The sequence below is a fragment of the Borostomias antarcticus genome (genome assembly GCF_949987555.1).
Source record: "Borostomias antarcticus genome assembly, chromosome: 7".
NCBI classification, from domain to species: Eukaryota; Metazoa; Chordata; class Actinopteri; order Stomiiformes; family Stomiidae; genus Borostomias; species Borostomias antarcticus.
Window position 1 is genome coordinate 27,228,330 of NC_140240.1, and position 22,775 is coordinate 27,251,104.

Below are 22,775 nucleotides of genomic sequence, written 5' to 3' on the forward strand. Positions count from 1 at the left end.
TAGCTCATTTCTTTATTTTCCATTTCTCTTTGGGAGATATGTATTACGCAATCTTTTCACCTCTACTTTTGTCTATTCAATGACATTGAATGTGTTTTGTATTGATTTTATTGTTTTTATACACTGATTACTTCATTGTAGCCCTAATAAACGTATTGGTCTGCATTTAAAGTTCCTGTCCTCTCCTCATCCTTAGGTTGGGCTTATTTGGGGTCAGTTTATTCACAAGCTGAAAGTTAGTGGAACATCAGATTTAAGGATGAGCTGCATACTTTAGTCATTGAATATGTTTGTCTTTTAATAATATTTGTCAGTTTGATGTTGAGAAAACCCAGCTATTGTTCCTGTAGCCTATATCAGATATTATCAATTACCATATTCTCCTGATGTGGGCATCATTCAAACTGACAGTGGGTACCAGACTACAAAATATAGTCCTGCAATAAATTGGAACAGCCGGTGTAGACAAGGTGAAATATACTTAACGTTCAAGGTGATCATGAATATGAATCTCACAAAGCGTCAGTATTGGGCCATGTAAAGATTTTTCACACTCCGACCAAGGCGAGGTGCATGTTTTCCAATTCGTTAAGTTTGTCCCTAATGGAATGCTGTTCTGACGTCACACCAAAACAGAAAGTACTGATAGCTTGCTAGACTTGTTGTAGATTCTTTGTCGTAAATTAATGTGCAACTTTAATCAACATGTCTCAAGATCCCTGGTAAGTATATTTTTTATAAAACTACGACGAGTACGCTACCCATCGTTGTGGAAAATGTAGGAGTATACCTCAAAACCTTGATCGAAACCATGATCGAGTAGCAGGGTAAGGTGGCTAGCTAACGTCATCTAGTGTAGCTTAACCATGGCATTGCCTTAACTGCACAGTTCCCTAGTTAGATAACGTTATAGCAGTTTATGGTATGAATAACAATACCATAGTTAAATCGTTAGTCGACTTCTATCTTATTCTCCCTGTAGAATCGAATGCCTCCTGTCAAAGCAGCAGCTAAATTGTGGTCACATGATGGAAAAGCAACAGCTAATTTGGTCAAGGTCTCGATCTTGTGATTTAGATCAAATCCACATAGAACAAAATCGCATCTTTCAGACCACTGATGCGCAGTGGTGTAGTGGAGGGTACGAGGTATATGGAGTACCCACTTATGTACCCACGGTTCGTAGTATACCCACTTCTTTAAACACCTAAATGTAAAAACGAACATTTCTGCAACAGTGTACCTACTTCTTTAGTCATACCCACTTCTTTAGTCACCATTACACCCCTGCTGATGCCCATGCATTTATTGATAATGATTTACTCAAAGAGATTTGATTTGTAGGTTACAGAACTACGATGCTACGTGCCGGCTCGCTCAAGAGATTGCAGAGAACATACATGAGAGAAACAGGCAGCAAAGAACGGGGGGGAACCCTTCCAAGGTGGGTGGCGATAAGTAATCCCCTATGAAATCATCCTAACATTGATCACAATCGATTTATGACAAGTATTGATTGGGGATGCGTGTTGTTGTCCAGATCAACATGAGTCTGCGAGCGTCCCTGCAGAAGTTGAAGCAGAACATTGGCCAGCTCAGAGAGAGTTTGCTTCGGGCCTCGTCCTCTCGACGCATGTATCCTTCTTCTCAACTAATGACGCGCAAAGCGTCCTAGGCTTGTTCCCTTCATCACACTGCGACTTCTCTCAATGCCCTGTAGACGGCAGCGTTCTGCAAGAAATCGGGTCTACTCCATTGTGTGTGTTTTTTTTATTTTTTATGTCTTGACACTTGTCCATACTCTTCGTTTTCATGAAGCCTGGTTTGACTAATTCCAGTCTTTCCTTGACCTTTGTGTTGCCCTTAACACCACCCCCCTCCCTCCCAGAATGCAGTCTGAGGCTGACAGAAGGCAGAACCTGGTTGATGACCTGCTCACCAGGGAGAAGCAGCTCAACGCCACTTTCAGGAATGACGTCACAGAACCCGAACCCTCAAGGTATTTCCTAAAAGCTCATTAATACATTTCCTGCCAGCATTTTGCCTTCGCCTTAACCTTCCTTTTGTAGGTTGGTGTCAGTGGAGCAGAACTGAGTGTCAGCCATAGACTGGTGGGGATACGTCAAAGGGTCATTGAAACAGAAGACTATCTCTCCGTATCTGGCATCCAATTAAACTGATGAGTCTTGACTATGTCTCCGAGCAGAGGGGGTCGAAGGGTACGCGGTTTCCTTTGAGGATAAGTCACCGGTCAGTGTCTTCACGTACAACATTTTTGGACTTCCGAGTGACCCTCTCTCTGACCTCTCCCTCCATCAGTCAGACAGTCTGTCTTTTCGGCCGCCATTTTGAGGCAAATTACTTTTCCTCCTTATTCTTTCATTAAGTCTTGCCGTGGCAATCACACGTTTGGCACCTCCCGAAACTTGCGAGCGTGCACACACACACACACACACAGACACACACACACACACACACTCACACACACACAGTGAGCTCGATTAAGGAGGTGAAAAAAGTGTGACCCAAGAGCTTAAAGAGTTTACGGTTTACCACTCTCCACTGAGCTCATATCCTCTTGTAGTGCACGACTCTGAGCTGGATGTCACCGGCTCTTTCCTGTTTGGTGTGTTATCCCTAATCGAAGTGACATATCCGCTCTGAAGCCTGAAAAACAGGTGGTCATTATGTAGAACCGGGGCTTGACCAGCCTAACCCGGGTGGCACATATTTGGACAGGAAGAGGGTATTGCTGCTGTGTGGTTACGTGTGGGCCTCCTCCATTTTGTTTCTGATGTTTTTATAAATGATAATAAAATCTCCTCACTTGACTGGGCCATGTTAGTTAAACTGCTCAGGCTAGGGTCCTACAAAGTTTTTCGTTCGGCACTCAAGTGTGTTAGTCCGGCTCATTCTAACAAGGCCGGGACTGCTGGGTGGTAACAGTTAATGATCAATTTACTCATCAAATTACCAGTAAGAAACTCTTTAGTTTGATCTGAGGAACACATTTCACTGCCTTTCTTGTTTAGTTTAATCCACTTGGTACCTCAAAAGCATCGGGAAAGCTTTTATCTTTTATGGGGTACCACATCACCCAATTTCATTGGTGGCACTCTAAATTATAGCTAATTAATTACTTTGGTCGCTGGTGATCATGTGCTCTTATTGTTTCAAGTTTTTGCTGGGGATACATAACTTTGATCCTGAAGTGGTGGAAGGTTTGGTATAGTAAGATAGGGAGGACTGTCCCACAGTGTGTGGTCTTTGGGGTGGTGGTGTTAGCCGTGCTTGGATAAACTAAGCCATTCCATTTTTCGGAAGGGCGGGGCTTAGCAGCTTAACTTATTCCTTAAACAATACATTCAAGGCACTTCAGGCTCAAATTAAGTAAAAAAAAAAGAAGAAAAAAAGGGCAGGGCGCCCCTGTTTGAAGGCTCAGCACACCTCTAACCCCCTCTGAACCCCCTTTGAACCCACTACCCCTTCCACCCCCCGCCCCCCCCTCCCAATAACCTCTCCTTTTATACTTGATCGCCCCGCAAAAAAAAGTTGCAATTAGTTAAATCTGTCCCGTCCGAGTCGGGCTCCTGGCTCTCTCTCTCCGGCGGGGGCTGCAGTGAGACGGCGCGGCCGCTCCGGGATCTGCCTGACTGGGCCTGGCTGGGCCCGGCGGGCCTGGTGGGTGGTTAATTGGATCAGCTTTAATCTTCACACGGCGGGGCTGAGGCCCTGGAGGAAGTGGAGAGCCGCCATGTGGTGAGATAGTTACCAAACATGTCAGGGAGATTAGCGCTGACTGGCCGACTCCCGCGTCTCCCCCGTTTTACCCCGCTAACAACGGCCGGCCTGCCCGTGGCGAAGGGAGAACAGCGAGTGATGAGGGTGGCCCCTAGAACTGCACATTTGCGCTCTAAAAGAAGTTTAGGAAGCAGGGGGATGGAGAAAAACCTGCACTACACGGGAGAGGAATAACCAAAACTCTAGGCGTATATCGGCGTGAAGTTCCGTTATGTAGAGGTATACCGATGGGAGTCATAAATGTGATAACTGACAGTCATTTATCAGGATGAAAGAAACCGTCCTTGGTTCTGTCAGTGTCTACGCCAGAACACGTAGCCTGGACGTGACCAGCAGACGACTCTCGCTTCTTGGCGTTCAGGGCTGGTCCCCCCCCCCCCCCTCCCGTGGCCCTGACGCAAGACCGCCCCCCCACCCCGGGGTCAGAGTCCCAGCTTTTTCCCATTACCAGAAGAATAGCTCGGAAACCGCACGACAGGGCTTTAGCACAAACACGGCGAAGTGCTCTCCAGCCTGTCGCTGTGTCAGAGACATGTCAGAGCAAAGCCCCGCAGCAACCTTGAGGGCTGGCCGCGATTAGCCAGCGCTGTTTACATGCCGAACGAGCCAACCCCGGACGAGAAAAACCCATCCCTGCTTCCTCACTCGCACAGTAAAGAAGGCTTGAGTAAATAAATAATCTTCCTCTGATCTGAAGGGGTTTTGAAAGAGGGGGAGGGAGATGTTATTTGTTATTGTACAGTGCAACTCCAAAGGCCAACGGTGAAAATATGAAACGGGAACATGAGTTCTACAGATGTGAGCGCTACGGAGACGGTTGCTACATGTGCTCTGTGTTCATGTTCCATGCTTGCAGGCGAGCACGGCCGTGTTTATTTGCTTGGCTGAGTGTAAGCGATGCGTGTCTGTCGTACCGGCACGTGTCCGGTACGTGTCCGGCCCGTGTCCGGCCCGGGACAGTGATTGACAGTTGATATTCAACACGTGCTGCGCTGATGTCTGATGTCGGTGCGCGGCGATGATGTCCCGCAGGTCGACGCTGATGTCGGGGGCAGGAGGAGGAGGAGGAGGAGGCGTGGCCGGCGGGCCGGCGAACCCTTGGCTTATCAACGAGCCCGAGGAGACGCGCGGTCTGAGTTTCGGAGAGATCAAGCAGCAACAGCAACACGTCATCGAAGGTGAGAGGACACTTGCGTCACCTGTGGCGCGACTTACAGTTGAATACAGTTAAAATCACAGGTCTGGTCATCTGTGACATTGTGTCATTCATCCCTAGTGACATCACACTTAACACCCTATGATAATATGTACGACTCGTATCACTCTATAAAGCTGGGTTCACATACAGCAGCCGAGACGGTTTTAAGCAGTTTTAGAACGAAAACGGATTGTTTTCCAACTGCCGATTTGGAACGTTGAAAGTTCCAAAGCCTTTTTCAAGATTCAACCTCTCACATCTTATTGAAAGGGCTCGAGTCGCGGCGGGACATTCTAAAACTAGCTCCCGTTGTCCGGTTTAACTCATCTGCAGGGACGCTCGTTCGCACAGATGCTGGTGGTGCTCGAACGGCCTTGAAGCTCCTGGTGGAAAAAAACCCGTCCCAAACCAGAGGGCTAAGCCACCGTCCAGGAACCGCTCTGCGCTCCCCTGATGGATAAACCTAAACAGACACCGAGGGAAAGCGACCGCTGTAACTCACATCCAGCAGATCAACCTCTCTCCTCTCTGCTTTTCCCATTTCCCCCCCAAATGATTCCCACATGGATTCGGCGCCCAGACTCCGGTTCACCTGACTCCGAATGACACCCCTGCTGCAGCGTCAAACGTTATTGCGCCGTCGGCAATCTGGCTATTGTCAGGGCCCGGATGGGGAATTCCTGTTAAGACAGTGAAACCCAACCGCACGGAGGTCCCTGTGGGATTTCCTTCGGAGCAGTAACAGCCAGAGACTGGACCCGCGGTCCTCCCAGGTTCCTGCGCAGGGAGTCCAATAGGATCCTTCGCTCCTTAAAAAAGAGGCTAAAATAATGACATTGCCCAAACACTCTTTCTTTCTTAAGCGCGATCAAAGAGTAAAGGCCGCGGTGCGCTTGCTTTTAACCACGCGTCCGCCGCGCGTTTCACGCGTTCCTTCGGCGCGTCGGCCGCGGCCGACCGTCGCCGCCGCGCGGGATTTAACGCAGCGCGTGCGCGGGACGGAACGCCCCTACGCGGACACGGCGGCCCGGGCCCGCGATGCACTCACTGTTCGGCGTAGGGGCGTTCTGTCCTGCGTCTCCGACACGGCGCCCTCGGTTCGGCCGCGCCTCCCCCCTTCGCCACGTTCCGACCTGCGGTTGGAACGTTCCAATAGCACGAGTCGGTCTGAGTGGGGTGAAGTGCTGGTAGATGACTCACATTTGGCACACCGGGGCTGCTAGAACCCCCCCCCCCTTCCCCCAATAACCTGTCAACCGTTCCTATTCCCGGATGGTTGCCCTGTGAAATCACAGTGCACTAAATTGCTCCCTGCTCACGACGGTCTCATTAAAGAGGAATTGCGCCCCCACCCCCCCCCGTGGCTAACTTTGACACGCACCGCGAGCGTGCCTGTCCGCATTGGCTGGCTGTTAGGTATTTGTGACTGAGGAAAACCCCACTCTCCCTCCCTCCATCTTTCTCTTCTCTTCTCTGTGCCCACAGTCCAGGATGCAGGGTTGGATGCGCTGGCAGCAGTGCTCAGCCGACAGAAGCTGATGGGCCGGGAGATTGGCAACGAGCTGGATGAGCAGAATGGTAAGGAAGTGTGTGTGTGTGTGCGAGTGAGTGGGCGGGCGTGTGGGTGAGCGAGTGTGCGAGGGCGTGTGCGGGTGAGTGTGTGTTTGCGAGAATGTGTGTGTCTGTATGTGAGCGCATCTGTGTGTGTTGGACTGCGATGAAGGAGAGGGCACGTGAAGTTCACACCGGACACACCCCACACAGAGTGTGAAATCAATCAGCCACAGCCGTGCGGTAATGGAAGGTTCAGCGTCGGTCACGTGACTTGCTGGACGCCCCCCTCCCCCCCACCTCCCATCTCCGCTGAACCACCGCGGTCGGAGCGAGCGGCCCGTCGTGACCTCATCCTGAGGTCGCGGTGACAGTGTCCAGCCGTCCCGCGTTTGGAATCGGCGTAACGGTCGACTGCTAGGCGGAGGAATGCGAGCTCCTATCCCAGCTGCTCCTTTTAATGCGCTTGCGGTGAGAGCGATCGCCTCCAGCGCTGGAATCAGATCTGCTCTGAGGTAATGGGACTAGTTCCCATAAATAACTCCCCATCGCAGCGAGCCCGAGCGTATCGCCCCCCGCCGCACGCCGCCGACTCGCCCAACTTGAGACGGAAGGTTGTGGGAATGCTCGCGTGTCTTCCGGCGAGCGATTCGATCAGTGTCCCGTTAATGCATCTCTTGTAAGAACCCGCTCTTACTCCAGAGTGAGACCCACGCGCACGCACACTTGTATTCGTACACTCGCGAGGGTCCAAATGAGCCGTTGAAACGGTGTCGGCGATGGCGACGATGTAAGCGCTAGAGTTGGAGCGGCGCCTCCTGTCGTAGCACAACCGGCGCTCTTGGGGGAATAGGGAAGCCAGAGGAGGTGTTCCTCAGGGCCCGGTAGTGTCTCTCCCTCTCAGCAGAGAAAGTGCTCTCTCCTGAGGAACGCCAGGCCGAGAGTTTATTAGTTTGCGCTTGCTGTTCTTGGCCTGGCCGGGGCGTACCACAACGCCGCAGTCCGGGGGCGCTGTCATTAGTGGGTAGATGGTACTTTTCTTTCTCTAAAAAAAGAAACTGATGACAAGATTTGGTGTTTCCCTCCAAAATATTTGTCAGTCTTGTCCAATGGAAGTCAAGCCCTGTGTCTGGATGTATATGGGGGGGGTTATTGTATACCTAGGCTAGGTCCCAGAAGTGTGAAATAGTAGTTGACCCTCCCCTCCTGTCTACAGCACACCCATAGACTGTTCATCTGAGGTGGTTTTTTCTACCGAGTATAAATATTCATAGGCTTCATAATTATTCATAGTCTGTTGATATCCGATGAGCAATTTCCAAGTTCCGTAGGTAATGGCAGCTTCGGTAACGTCCTCTCCGGGTACCTGAACACAAAAACCCCGAGTCTGTGGAGAACTCCGGATGATTGGTCGATGTCGGCCGCCGCTGATCTCAATGGAGTCAGAGAAGAGAGAAGCTTCGCTCAATGGGCCGGCGCCTTTAATTGTGTTTTTCCCTTCGTCTTTTTTTAAACTTTTGCGGTGTCAGTTTTTCCAGTAACGCAAGTCTGAAAGGATAACAGCGAATCAGAGTGGCGTAGGCCGAGACCGAGTGAATGAAATCTTCAGTTCTGACAGGAAGTAATAGTATCCCCTATCCAGGAGTTTTTTTTTTATGCTCTCTCTATAAGGACCAAATACATCTGTATTCTTACTGTAGTCATCTCTTTAGCAGGAGGAAACCCTAACTTAAATCCATAGGAGGTTTAGGGTTTAGGTTTAGAGTTCACACCGTTCCAACTGCATACTTAGGGCTGGATATTGGCAGGGGCCTCCCGATTCAATAGCCTGGATGCCGTATCATAATATCCTAAGTCAGGCCACCAAATAAACCTGCAGAAAAGAGCCTGCATATCACAATACATAGTCGTGTCAAAGCACAACAGGTAGCGTGAACCTGTCCCTAAGGTCTCTGGGAGAGGTGATGAAGTGGAGGATGATGGCGTTGGGAGACCCCCTCGGAGGAGCCGTCCGACACCTCACATCTCACCCTCTCCATCGCCCCCCCCCCCCCCCCCCCCCCCACTCGCAAATTTACAGCCTGGCGTCGAGTTCACAGGGCCCTCCGAAGCCGGGGCCATTACTCAGCCCCGCCCCCTCCTCTCCGCCTCTCTTCCTCCTCCCTCCTTCGTTCTCTTCTCCTCGGCTGAGTTATGGAAAAGATGTCAGATCCTCTAAGTGTGGGACAGGTGGAAAAAGAAGAATATATATCACGCCGGGGCTCGAGCACCGAGCCTGGGAAGGACTTCAAACAGCGTTGGCCTGCTGGTTGTTGTAGGTCTGGGAGTTCCAGGGCAGATTTAGGGGCCCGGGGCCCCACGGGGCCTGCTAAGGAGAGGACTTAGCCTAGCAAGTTACCCAGAGGTGGGTTGAACTGGAGCCATGCTTAAGCAGGCCATACCATCACCAGCCCACTCACTATTATAGACCATATTACTTATTTATATACCATATATACCAATATTATATACCATTCATGTCTCTGATGGCTATTTAAGTTGAATGTACAGTAAGAGACGCTTGTGTGTTTTGAAGTATTAAATCCTTGATATTACAGTGCTGGATATGCACTAACACGCTTCTTGACTTGGAGCCTGTGTTTTATACCGTACCCGCATGTCCTTATATGAGGCACCGAGGTTCGATTAAGTTTTTTTTTTTTCAGCATACTCTCTGAATTCAAGAAAAATAAAAACTGGAATGTTATTCTTCCGTGGCTGTAGCCTACTTAAATTACTTGGATTATTGCTAGCGACAGCTAGGTGCTGCATTTCTTACTTGTATTAAATGACAAAATCGACAATGCAAAAAGTAAGGGGATAGTGTAATGCTTTGTGAGCGGTGGATGTGGAATAGATTTTAAACGTTATAAAAGCCCGAAAGGCAAGGCTGTTTGTTGGTCCTGATAATCGGCGTTTAACCTTTCCGTACTTTAGGGTGATGCGTTTTTCCCCTGGATCCCGCGCAGGATTCTGGGCAGTGTTTTCCTATAAACAGATTAAGCCCTTAGCAATGTACTGTAGCTGCTCCGAGCCCGGGAGAGAGAGAGAGAGATATATATAGAGAGAGAGAGAATCCCTGACCCGGGTGCAGTGAAGGTTGTTGTGGACTCCTTTTTGGGAAACCGACTTTAGCCGAGGTCAACACGGCCAACCCCGCTTAAGAGAAATAAATGACTCCGAGACCGCCGCTCCTTTCTGGGAATGCGTTTAGCTCATAACGGACAGTAAGGGAGATCTGTGGAAGAAACTCTTTCGATTCCGAGACTTTGAAAATCAAGCTGAGCTCGTCACCTGACATTTATGCCCCTACGCGTACCTACCGCGGTCAGTTTTCCACCTTCATGACCTCACCAATATATTTTCGAAAGGGAAAGGTAATGAAATTCCCCGTGTTTGAAAATGACGCATCACTATCAGTGGACTCATTCATATTTCTAGCATGACGTGGCTAAGATCAAGCTTATTTTGGTTTCTAAATTCAATGTGGCAGAAAATAGCCCTGCGCACGTACAAGTCAAATGTCCTATATCAACAAAATTACGTTTTTTCGCCGTTAGAATCAATATTGTTAGACTTTATTGGTGTTGATGTTTCCTCAGATTTGAGTATGGAACAATGACATCAGCGCCTGTCAGAAGCTTGTGGTTATGAGTGAGAGACAGGCAGGCAGTCTTGTTAAAAATGGGTCATTTTAGGGGGCTGTGGAGTTTGAACTTTAATAGTCTCAGTTTTCCCAGGCTCCGAGGCCCTCTGATATGAAGTGTTAACTAAGACATTGAAAGAAACTAGCTCTTTTAGACCCTAGTTTTCCATGTACAGTACCACCCCTCATATTGGTTGGGTCTTACCACGATGGAAAGCACACGCGCACAAGCATGTGCGCACACACACACACACACACACACACCTACCTTTCATTTCCAGCTTTGTCTATCTGTTTATTATAAGGCTCATTAGGACTTCTGCATGCACAGCTTGGGCTGATCAAATAAAAGGATGAATTCATCTCTTTTCCACACACACACACACACACACACACACACACACACACACACACACACACACACACACACACACACACACACACACACACACACACACTCTCAGCCTGTTTGATGTTATTTAATCAACAGGAGTTTCCAGCTACACTTGGGGCTTCAGAGCCTTCTCTCCACACATAAACCTTTCAGGCAAATTAGTCACTGGCTCTGAAGACTGTTCCGTTTTCCACCTCTATCCTTATTTTATAAATAGGCCTTTGGCCCGAGAAGAGTCTGGCGAATCGGATCGCACATCAAATATCCCGGCGATGACCTTTGACCTCTCGGCGTCCTGCCCTGTTCTTGTTTTTATAATAACACAGCGAGTGGGTTTCATCATTGCTAGGCAACCCATATCTTCTATGCGAGGAGACAGTATTTTGTCTGAGGTGAGCTCATGCAGGACTGAGAGGAACAAAACTTCGTTGGGGATTAAGACCTTCTGGAGAGGCATGTGCGGTCAGCTTCAACGTGAAAGTGGTTTTGAACTGACAACAGATCTGACACAGTGTTACGGATTGTTATGTCTAACGCGCACAAAGATTTTCAAGATTCAATCGTTCTCTGTAAGAGCGCATAACAACTCGCCCCAGGTCAGGTGGTGGATGTCCAGCATCCTCATAGAAGGTTGTGACATGGCTGTGATCGGTCGTCAAGGTCGTCATCCGGCCACAGAAACTGTGTTAACTCGCTGATCTGAAGCCTGGGAGCTAACACAAGTCTTCATGACTTCAGCAAGGTAGTTCAATCCCTCCACCTTTGTAAAGGGGCTTTCAGGAACGTGCCAAATAGCTGTGTTTCTACAGATTAGCACTGTATTTCTCACTAATTATTGGGTCATTGATTGGCTTCTTCCTTTGGCAGAGGTTGCACTGGGCCCGCTAACGACTTCCAAATAAACAAGTGGTCAGTGACATCAGCAGCAGGCCGGCCCACCGTGGAGAAGAGTTCTTGACTTGGTCACACTTAAGAGAAACAGTTGAGACGAGCAAATAAACACAGCTAATAGTTCTGGTTCTGACAGCGAGGCGGGGCCGAGCGTTGATTTATCGCACGCTGGGTTTGCCGGAGCTGCGGGTTGAGGGCGGTAAGCGAGGCGTTGCCGTCGGGCGCGGTGAACGAGGGGGGGGGGGACTGGGAGATGGAGGGCGGGGTTGTGTTGGGAAAAGTGATGTCATCAGAAGGAGTCGGCCGAGCCGTGTGTCATCGGGAACCGAGTAACAGACCGTAGAGAGCATGGATGAGCCAGCTGAATCTGTGGCTGCCGTTTGACGTAGCTTTATCGCTCGTAAAGAGACGCGCAAGCTCTTTCCTTGGACAAAGGCGGGGTTCGTTCATGTGACTATAGCACACAGTTAACACGCCTTTATTGTTGAGAGGCCAGTGTTGTCTTGCTGTGGTCCGGGATCTGAACCTCTCAATGAACGCTCACTGAACTTCTTCGGAGGTGTGAAGTCAAGTGCTACTGCTTCCGTTTTCCACTTATCCTCAGTCATTACCAGTTCATAGTGAACTTTACGACCATTCATTTCCAAATTTGACCAACGGTTCCATAAATACCCCAAAATCTTTTCCTGACTGACGGCTCTTGGAAGCTTCCAGCGGATCTGGATTGGCCAGGGTCAGCTTTCTCCTGTTTTCCAGGAGGACCCCTTCCCCCCTGTCAAAATGTGCATGGCTCCGCTGGCCACGTCCTTATTTGGCCACTTCCTGGAAGTCAGGTGTTTACGGGTCACGGGTCATGTCTTGACACCTCACGGCTTTTATCTCTTCAGGGTTCAGGTCCAAAATCCGTTGACTGTGATCCTCTCGTGTGCTGACTCAATGGAAAATCCTTTGTAAGGAGCCCTGGGATCGTGCCAGCGTTCTTGTACTCTTGTTTCAGACATATTCTAGACCAAGGGTTTATGGGCAGTACAGCACTTCCCATACATTTGGAAGATTCAGTCTTTAGAAGGGGGCCGATGACAAATTCACTTTTCCTCTCTCGATGAGATGATCAAGAATCAGGGTGCATTTCAATTGGGAAAGAGGGGAAGGGTGTTGGGGGGGGGGGGTGGCCTGGCCTGGGAACAGCCCATGTCTACTGCACACACTAAAGCGTAATGTCTACCCCATTCACAACAGCGCCCTGTGATCGAGCGGCTAAAAATAGCATGGAGGGGATAGCGTTAGACCTCGGGTCCTGATGGGGGTATGATCAATCATGCGCCACCTCCTCATTCCATCAATTCCCCCAGGCATTTGTCACCGTCTTACGCCCGGTGTCGCTCCGGCGGAGCGAGGATGGAGGCTAACAATGACGTAGAGGGTGGATTCAGGTCACGCCAGCGGCCGCGACGTGATGAATGATCCCGGTCAGGGACCGCTAGCAAATTAGTATGCGATGACTCAAAAGGGGGGTGGGTCTTAAGGTGGGTCCATCAATCAACTCCTCTCCCTTTCCCCCTCGGTAGGATTGTTGCACTCTTTTGAGTCAGGAACGCCATCTTTTTTTTCCTGCGGTTGGTGTTTGTTGGCGTGAGAAGTGACAGTTGGTGCCTTCATTTGTTAAGGGGATTGTCAGGGGTTGTGGGTGAGATGGTTCAGTTGGGTTCCTCTGCCTTCTTTTTCCAAAGGGGTTTCCGACGGAGCTGTGAAGGGGTCGGGGTGACACGACAATGGCACAGCTACAGCTGGATGAGAGAGAGAGCCGGCAGCGAGAGTGATTCATGTGGCAAAGAGTTTACAATTCGCGCGCGGCGCTAGTCAAGATTGATTAAGTCGCGTCGCTTTCTTTGGAGCTCGAGCAGTGGAATTCTTTTCGTAGTCGTACAGCACCTTAACCAGCAAATGATGTTCACTAAGAGATATTGAGTCTGTGAGCCCCTGAACTCAGTGGTGGTTTGTGTTAAAAAAAAAATACTGCGCCGAGTGTCTAAATGTTTCCTTATGTGGTTGGCCTGGCCAGGTGCCAATAGGTTGATCCCAGTCGCACATTCAGGCTGGTTATTCAGTGACAGTAGAGAAAAACTTGGTCATACCTGGCATCGATCACGGCCTCCCCATATGTTAGGAACATTAGTTTGTGTTTTGTTTGATTCAGTATTGCTGTTGCACTCATCTAAGGCCCTGCTTGTAACTCAGATAGGGTGTCGGTTGTGAAAAACCCACCATCCATTCCAGGCTTGATGGAAGCTCTGGGCAACCCCATGTTTACATTGCGTATGAGTTCCACTGCTAACATTTAGATCTTCGTACACTACGCCGGAGGCTCCGTGAGGAAAGAGAAAGCAATCAATAGAGCAGTTCTGGATTTTTTTTCTGTTATTATAATATATTTTTTAGATGCCATAAAGAACCTCGGAGGTATTCCCGCCCGTCGGCCAGGCCGCAGTCGGTCTCGCTCGGCGTATCTTGGCTTTGATTCGGCACGATACATCTGGAATGAATGTGCGCTCGTGACAGTCGTTAGCGGCGGGGCGGAGGGGGGGGGCACATTAAAAGGCGGTGGCAGGAATTCCCAGACGCCAGGAGCGGGAGTTGATCTACGGGAGTGCAAACCCTGGGGATCGCGGGGGGGGCGGGGCAGCGAGCGACGCCAATTATGTCGCCTCACCGCCGCCACCGCATTCCTTGTCGCGGAAAGGACGGGCGTTCGAAAACAGAACGATTTGAGATTGAACGATCCTGAAAAAGTCCGATTCTTTTCACCCCTCCCCGTTCAATAAAAAATATTTTTCTTCATTTGGCGTCAACCGTGTCAGCAGCCTCAGCGCAGTCAGGGGGCCACGCCGGCACATTCACGACCTCTGATAGCCGTCTTTGGACGTAAAAACCCGATACTTTGCCACTGAATATGAATGAGATGACAGATTAAGAGAGAGCTACGATACACCACAGGAATGAAAGGCGTCTGAATGCGGTTAACCATTATGAAACTTGATAATGATAATTTATGCTTTTCAAACGACGCCACGCTGTGCGCTTCACTACCGGAGCCTGAACTGTTTTTGAGGAGATTCGGCGGTTGCGTCAGAACAATGGACCCCGCTTGTTTACCTCGTTGCAGGCTCTCTCTGTCTTGTTGGGTAAGGGATATCGGGAGCGCCCCCCGTGGATCGAATGACCCTGAGTCGGCACGGAGGAAGGTGAAGCCGAGCCGTTCTGTGGCAATTTGTGCTTCAAATGGCTGAATGATAAACCCCATCCCGGGGTTATTTCAACTTCCTGTGTACACGAATTACATTTGGCTCAGCGTTTCCAACAACACATGCACATCCAAAAGTTTGTCAGCAATTAATTACAGTATGTGACACCGCGATGTCAGATAGCCGATGGCATGTTGGTCCTTGTTTTGAAAGAGTGAAGGGGAGAGAGCGTTGATAGGATATTCGATAGCCTCTCGATCGCTCAAATAGGATGTGATGTTTCGCTGGCCGGCCCCGCCCTGTCTCTGTCCAAGTCCTCGCTAAGTTGCTCATCAAGTAGTAGACCACCCATTCCCTTTTAGGCGTGGCGAGATTGTGGGGCAAGGATATGCTCTGGTATGACACACACACACACACACACACACACACACACACTGTCTCTCTTATAGAGGCACTCAGCGGCGAGGGCAGAGCCGGGAGTCCAGGGCCCGAGGTGTCGCTCTGCCCCGGCTCATCTGCGCCTCGTATGTTTTCTTGCCCTGGTCCCAGATCACAACCAGATGTCCTCTACGCGCGCACACACACACACACACACACACACACACACACGCACACACACGCATGGAACAGACACGGAACAGACTCGGAACAGACTCACAGAGGATAGAGAAGCTCTACCCTCTGTGAGTGTCTGTTCCGTGCATGTCCGCGCGTGTGTGTGTTTGTGTGTGTGTGTGAGACTCCCTCCAATAGCAACCACATCCAGATTGCCGGGCAGTGAAGCTCTCTTTCGCAAAAAAAACAACATCAATTGTGCATTCTATTGGGAAAACAACTAATAGGCAGTAAGAAAATACAACTAAAAAGGCAGTAATGAAATACAGCTCATCCCCACCTCCCCTTGGTAGGCCTGTTTCTTCAACAGTGAGACAATGCTTGGAAAACCACATTTTGGGGGATTGTGTTTCTCAAGTGTTGGTCTTATTAACGTGCCATGTAGTAATAAATCTCTTCTAAGTGCCTTGGCAGATGTTGAGCAGATTTAGATGGCGGTATGGGTTTAGAGTGGCTGTTCTCGCGCCGAATGCCCACCAGCGACGGGACATTCGTCTTTTTGCCGAGCGCACCCGAAGCGAGATGAAGTCGCGGCACCTGCGTAGGCCAAGGACAGACTTCAGTCGATGCCCGAACGTGGGTAAAAAAAGAAGTCCGCTCTTTCACCGAGACTGTTCGTAAAAAAAAAAGTATGAAAACGTAGTTTTCCTCAGTAGTTGTAGCATCGCTTATTTTTGAAGAACATCGTGACTTTTTTAAAAGCGGAGTGAAAGTTTCACCCACAATCCTAGCAGTGACCGCCCTGCCTTCCGCGGCCGCCTCGTCGGAGTCCACTCTCCTCGCGGACGCGAAACGGTTAAAGCCGCGCTGATCGCACATGCTGCTCACTTGCCCGTGTCACCGCTACGACTTCTCAGGGAGGCTTGCCTAACGCCTGTGGTATGCGCGCAGTTTAACGGCAGACTGGAACGTTAACGTCTTCGTATGGCCGCGTAATTCCTCCCCGGAGGGCTTCGCTCGCTCCGCGGCCGCCGGGGGATGCGTGCGTGCGGGCGGCGGCCGGGCCGAGATTTCGGTTGGCAGCTCCAGTGGTGAAGAGAGAGAGAGAGAGGGGGGGGGGGGGGGGGCAGGCGGTCAGCGTCCTGCACTGGCTTTGGTTTTTTCGAAGGGCACACACACACACACACACACACACACACACACAAAGAGAGGGAGGGGGGGGGGGGCAGAAGGATTCCCTGAGCTTTTTTAACGGCACCTCGGAGCGGGAAGCGAGGCCTGGCAGACGTGAGCGATGGCGGGAACAAACCCCAACCTCGCTCTGTTGACTCAACGAGGCTGACCGCTCCTGCCTGGAAGCCCCGGATCCCCCCCCTCCCCCCGGGAGTCGGCCACGCCTCTTGTCCCTCTCCACTCTCGTCTCTCCGCGCCCACACCCCGGTCAACCCGCCTGACCAGCGGGACCACTTGCTTTCCCCGGACCCTCCCCGGCTCCGCCCCCCCCCGGCACGTGGTTCCCATTTCAGCGGCGGGGTAAAGATCACACCTTCATCTGCTGAGAGGAGGCGGGGGGCGGGGGGGGCGGGGCGTTAATAGAGTGTTCCCCCGTGGACGAGGGGACGAGGAGGGTACGGGGCCACATGTGTGGCATATGTTCACAGGTTTGTGACTGGCGGCACGGGTTGGGGGGGGGGGGTCACCTGAACGTGAGGGACGACCCAGGGAGGGCCACGACCCGGTGGGGGGGCGCATGCCGGGTTAAGAGGGGGGGGACGGAGCCGGCTTCATGATCTCACTCGCCACACGACCTGGGCGGGGGGGGGGGGGGAGCAGAGATGCCCGGTACAAAACGACACTGAGCCGATGGAGCACATACACGGAATGTTTTTCCAGAGAGAGAGAGAGAGAGAGAGAGAAAGTCGGAGAACACAGCAGGGACCAATTACAAGTCGTTCATCACAGTTGATGCAGAGAGGGAGACACTTTACGTTTGAACTTGAGTAATGCTTCGTTAGCGGTAGCGTCCTTGCCCAGGCGCTTCTTTGAAAAGCGACGTTCCGTAAGAGAACATGTGGAGAACGTGATGAAGTAGGGCGACGTTCCGTAAGTGAACATGTGGGTGGGGGGGGGGGTCCCAGCGGCAGTTAGCACCGGCTCGTCTGACTGCAAACCAGAGCCTTTAAGAGGCTTACAGGGTTTGTAACTCAAGGCCGTCGCCTCCTCCCATTTTGTGTGGGCTATACTTAGATTATGTTCCATTATTCTTACGCGAAGCCTGACTTTGATGCTTTAGCGGTCGGGGGGGGCTAGTGTGTCTTCCCTCCGCGTTTGCGACGTCACCCGAGCGGATGAGTCAGCCGCCTCCGCGGGTCTTTAAAACCGGCCAGACGCCCGAACGGCCATCAATTAGCGCCGAGACCGGCGAGCCACAGCCGATGGCCTTCGGGCCGACGGAAGAAAGCAGTTTAACGCTTTAATCATGTTTTAAACGGCCGCCGATGAGAGCATCACCTGCGGGGCCGAGGTGAGGCGAGGCTTTTTTTGAAAGGCCGCTTAAAAAGTGGAAAAGTTTGTGTCCAATCTATTTGATCTGCTATCTGATGCTCCTGGGTTGTGTTCCGAATCGCATACTTCTACTACTTACTACCAGTACCTACTACAGCTGCCCTTAGAAAGTACGTACTTTGCAAGCAGTAGGCATCCAATTGGGACATACTACCTTGTCATAACATTGCGCCTTGAAATTTACCCACATCCGTCGCTGTCCATAACGCGACATTGTATACAGCTGTCACGACCATGGAGGTACTGTATAAACAGTCACGACTCGCACATGTGACGCACATTTCCGCTGCGCACAGGATTGTGGGTCAGAATAGCCAGAAAAGCCTGCTGGCTTGCATACTGCAAAATACGACCGGATGTAGTAGGACATCCTGGTATTTTTGCCATACTGCATGTGGCATACTATGTATTGCGACATACTACATCCTGTTTTGGCATACTATATAGTAGGGTATGCGATTTCGGAACGCGGCCCTGGCCTTCTTCGTGTGAAATGGATCTATCTTAAAGCGCGGATCGAGCCGAGGGTGCTGTCCCCCGGCGACAATGGTACTGTGATCTTCAAACCCACGCTTTGACTCACAAATAAGGGCCTTCGCCTTGAGAACCTTGACGCCGTTCGTTTTGATGTTCGCGGCCCTTCTCAGATCTGCTACGCTTGAATAAACACACCCCTCAAGAAAGAAACGTTTTCTGTGATCTTATCATTCCCATCGTCGGAGTATGACAAGATATCACTGTTCTTTACCTAAACCAGGCTCTAAAGGCTTGGTGATGTTGGCAAGAGGATGGGACGGGGGGGGGGGGCTCAACGAATTTTGAAGGATACCGAATTGATGCAAAATATTCAGTAGCCTATAGGCTGGTTCTGATACCTGTCGGGAGCAATCGGTAACTGGCCATTTAGTCCCATTGTAGGCGTCTGGGACGCTAGGGGCGGGGTTCTAGTATTTTATGTAAAAATTAGTCAAAAAATAAATAAATGAACCCATCCCTCTCAGTCTGACCGGGGCCCCTGCGGATACCCGTGCCAAATATGAATGCAGTCAGGCTGACCGTGTCCGAGGAAAGTCCAGACAGAGGGACAGCACACGGGCCGACAAGCCGAGGGCAGCTCAGTTAGGTGTTCCATATACTCGTTAACGTTGTGCAAGGCGGTATCCAACCCGCTAGACGGTAGTTAACCTGCAATTTTGAATGTTGAATGTTGATTCCACTGACGGTAAGCGCCGGGTGATTGAACTAGCAGGGCGACTGATACTGGTCAGGCCAAGAGGACAGAGTCCAGACACAGATCTCCACATCAGAGAGACGGCCGGCACTTCATCTCACCGCACCTGCGTGTCTCTCCCTCCCTCCCTCTCTCCCTCCCGCCAGCTACTGTTTCACTGCTCCTCAACAGGGCTGCCGTTCCCCTCCAGGACTTCAGATCCATACGATTAGATAAACAGACACGTTGACATTACTATAAATGGAGGATTTAGGCCGTATATTGCCATGTAATGCTTCAAAAACCAAGGTGTGGTGTAGTGGTGATGGTGCCGTCAGCCCTACAGGCTTGTGTTTACAGCACCGGCGACTACTGTGCCCGGCCCTGTGCAGTGTGCTGCAGTTCAGTCTTCTCACCACTGGTGGGCGGTAGAGAGATGACAGCTCACACTCTCAGGATGAAACCAGTTTCTTATGTGGGATTTTTTTTTCTTATTGGAGAATGGTAGTGAAAGTTGGGAGGGTTGGCGGGTTGGCTTTGCAGAGAGTCATGAAATGCCAATTAAGGTTTGTTAATTTGTTTAATTCCTCTGAGGAGGTTTCCACTCTGTAAACAATGACCGGTTCCTCGTTTTCCTCATCAGCTGTAATTATACAACATCTGCAGACTGCAGCTGCATGGACGATTGCAGCATATTCCCCCCCGAACTCTCTGCTCACACAGCTTTTGATGTGTTTTTGGCAAAGCACTGAGATTATATGTTAATGTTGATTGGAAAATGATTTGTGCGTGTGTACGTGCGTCCGTGTGTGTGTGTGTGTGTGCGCGTGTGTGTATAAAAAAGGGATTAGGGTGTCAGCATTACCAGGCTGACATGGGTTCCCCTCCCAAACCGTGTGTACGAGTGTGTGTATGAACCGCGTGCGTGTGTTACGAGAGCGCGTTCTCACTTCCGTATACAGATCGGCGTGTCGACGGTGGCGTTCCCTCGTTCTTCTTTCCTTGGTGGATGGTAAGTTGTTTCAGGCGCGCTGTTGATCAAACATTTATTCTGGCCTGGTCTGGAACGGCACAAATGGCCTCTCCCACACACTCCACTTGTGGGTTTTCAGCAATTTCAGAGGAGAAACCCATGTGTCACCTTGGTATGAACCCAGCCAGTTTCATGTCATCATAAATCTATGCTTTCATAAACGGAACGACCTCTGGAGAGCTTTCAAACGAGAAAACAACACTTTAAGTACGTTTGAACGTGACTTAATTATTTGACATAATTGGCGTTTATCTTTTTATTGAGCACTTCTTATCTTTTACAAGCAATTGATATCAACCCCCTATCGATGTGCAACTTGCCCGGACCGGATCAAAGCTTTGAACCTAGTTCAGATACAGATGGAGTTCATAGTTGTTTATGTACTGGGTTTAAGGACTTGGAGCCCTGTGTGGTGTGTTGGGGGAGCATTCTAAAGGGCATGCATGCTAAGTGCATGATCCTAAGGCAAGTACATCCCCTGGGCACTCTCTCTCTCACTTGTTCTCTTTCTCTCTCTCTCTCTCTCTCTCTCTCTCTCTCGCTGTCTCTCTCTCTCTCTCTCTCTCTCGCTGTCTCTCTCTCTCTCGTTCTCTTTCTTTCTCTCTCTCTCTCTCTCTCTCTCTCTCTCTCGCTGTCTCTCTCTCTCTGGCACAGCTCACCCCTCCTGGGTCATCCTAACTCTTTCATTCTACTCAGTTTAAGTTGTGCGCCGTATCTCCACATCCACGCTACGTTCCGCACACATGTTCCTCGGCCCTAACCCCTAAAACCGATCCTCCGTCATTCCCCCGACGATATTTTTCATGTTCCACATTCCTCTAGGTTCGAACGAGATAAACAGCAGCTGGACGCGGCCTTGGGTTTTCCATAATAAAATGTTTCCGTCCCGGCCGCCTGGCTCCTCCAGTTGTCACAGCGCCGAGCCAGAGCGCCGGTTATCAAGGCGATGACTCGTCTTCTTCACGCCGGGGCTGTCAGAAGCGGGTCACGTCCGTTGCGGGAATGATGTGCATATGGGGCCTGTTTGTGTGTGTGTGTGTGTGTGTGCGCGTGTGTGTTCCGAGTAAAACAGGCTCTGGCGCGCAGATCAAAGTGTCTCCATAACTCCGAGCAGTCAGTCAGTCAGCGTTCTGCCGGGAAGGTTAGCTAAACTCATCTCCGCAGGGGAGAGAGCGCAAATTAGTCCAGATTTGTTTTGTCGGCGAGAGACTCCTCTAAGCCTCCGCCGCTGGGTCTTGTTTATCCAACGTGGCGACGACGCCTACGGGCCCTCATGATCGACACGCCGTCCCGGGTTGCCAGGTTTGGGATAACTCAACAGCCGGTCCGAAACCAGCCCAGACGACCCCGGGGCCCCATTTTTCGACGCGTCACCTTTCTTTCAGTGCGCCCCCGGTAGTAAGCGCGATGTTCGGTTCAGTCGCTCCGTGCCCGTGACGAGGCGTCCCCCTGCGTGCCTGCTGGTCCCCTTCTGCTGGCACCCCCATCGTAATCATGGACTCATTGTTCAGTGGCACCTGGCCATGGTTGGAGGAGGGGGGGGTGGGGAGGGGGGATGCTGGTGAATCTGGCAACCCCACAGGGCAAGCGGCAGCAGAAACGGTTTCTGTTTGCCTCTTGAAAGCGCTGCAGACGCTCCTGCCCCCTCCCTTTCCAGAGGCGATGTTTTCATTTGGATGTCATCAGGTTCTAACTCACGCTCCTTGTTTGTTTTTAACCCCCCCCCCCTCTCCCCGTTCCTTTCTTCAAACTCGGCACACAAACCGTTTCCTGGAAGCCTAACAGATGATCCGTGTTCAACACGGGGCATTTCTAAAATCAGCCCCCCCCCCCACCCACCCACACACACACCCCTCCGTCCACCTGAGTAATGCTGCTTCAGTCTTGAAAGCGCTCCAGATTTACCTCAGTGCTGCAGGAGAGAAGTGAGTTATTTTAAGGATTCACCTCCCTGAACCCGAGCAGAATCATTTCATCAACGCGGCGGACAGCCTCGGTCCTTCGCAGACCTCATCGCTCATCGCCCGCTCATCCCGCCGTGTGGTCAAACCCTGATACGCTCCTCCCAGTGCCCCCTACCCCCCCACCCCCCGTTCCCATTATTCAACCCACTTCCTGCACCGCCTTCCCCTCCAGCAGAAGGGGATACCGGCGTTCATGTCCAAGCCGGGACTCCGATTTGCTGGTGTTTTTTTGTTCCCACCCCCCCCCCCCCTTTCCCCCAGCTCTGCTTTGAAGTGCATTCCTTCGATGTGAGGTTCCACTGTGGGACAGTCATCCATCAAGGAGCCATCCATTCCGGGTGTCTGTGTCACAATGCATCTTAAGGGTAAATGGTGCAGCGGGAGCCGGACCCCGGCGCTCTCGGCGGAGGCGGGTTGAGGTTTTATGGGGGGGGGGTGGGGTGCAGGGGGCTGACCCAGTCAGGGGTGAGACTAATCGCTGCACATGTGCTCCGGCACTTCTGAGGGCCAGATGCGGCGAGGAAACGCACGGGATGCTTTCACTCAAGGCCGCTCCCGGGGTGTGTGGGGCTGTTACTCACGGCGGACATTGACCGGTACTCTGGCTCTAATACGCAACGCTCGGGCGTCGGGGATATGTGCACGTACGCACACACACGTTGCAGTGACCACATCCCCTCCAGGCC

General features: G+C 51.1%; 1 protein-coding gene across 1 annotated transcript in view; it reads left to right on the forward strand.

Annotated features, from left to right (window-relative positions):
* The first annotated feature begins 627 nt into the window (after nucleotides 1-627).
* Nucleotides 628-22,775, forward strand: part of stx8 (syntaxin 8) — a 36,143-nt gene continuing 13,995 nt past the window's right edge. Inside the window, exons 1-6 of the mRNA XM_084441500.1 lie at nucleotides 628-722; nucleotides 1,345-1,444; nucleotides 1,541-1,635; nucleotides 1,889-1,999; nucleotides 4,834-4,979; nucleotides 6,485-6,577. Of these exons, the coding sequence (XP_084297626.1) occupies nucleotides 706-722; nucleotides 1,345-1,444; nucleotides 1,541-1,635; nucleotides 1,889-1,999; nucleotides 4,834-4,979; nucleotides 6,485-6,577 (562 nt within the window). The 5' untranslated portion in view covers nucleotides 628-705. The remainder of the gene's footprint in view (nucleotides 723-1,344; nucleotides 1,445-1,540; nucleotides 1,636-1,888; nucleotides 2,000-4,833; nucleotides 4,980-6,484; nucleotides 6,578-22,775) is intronic.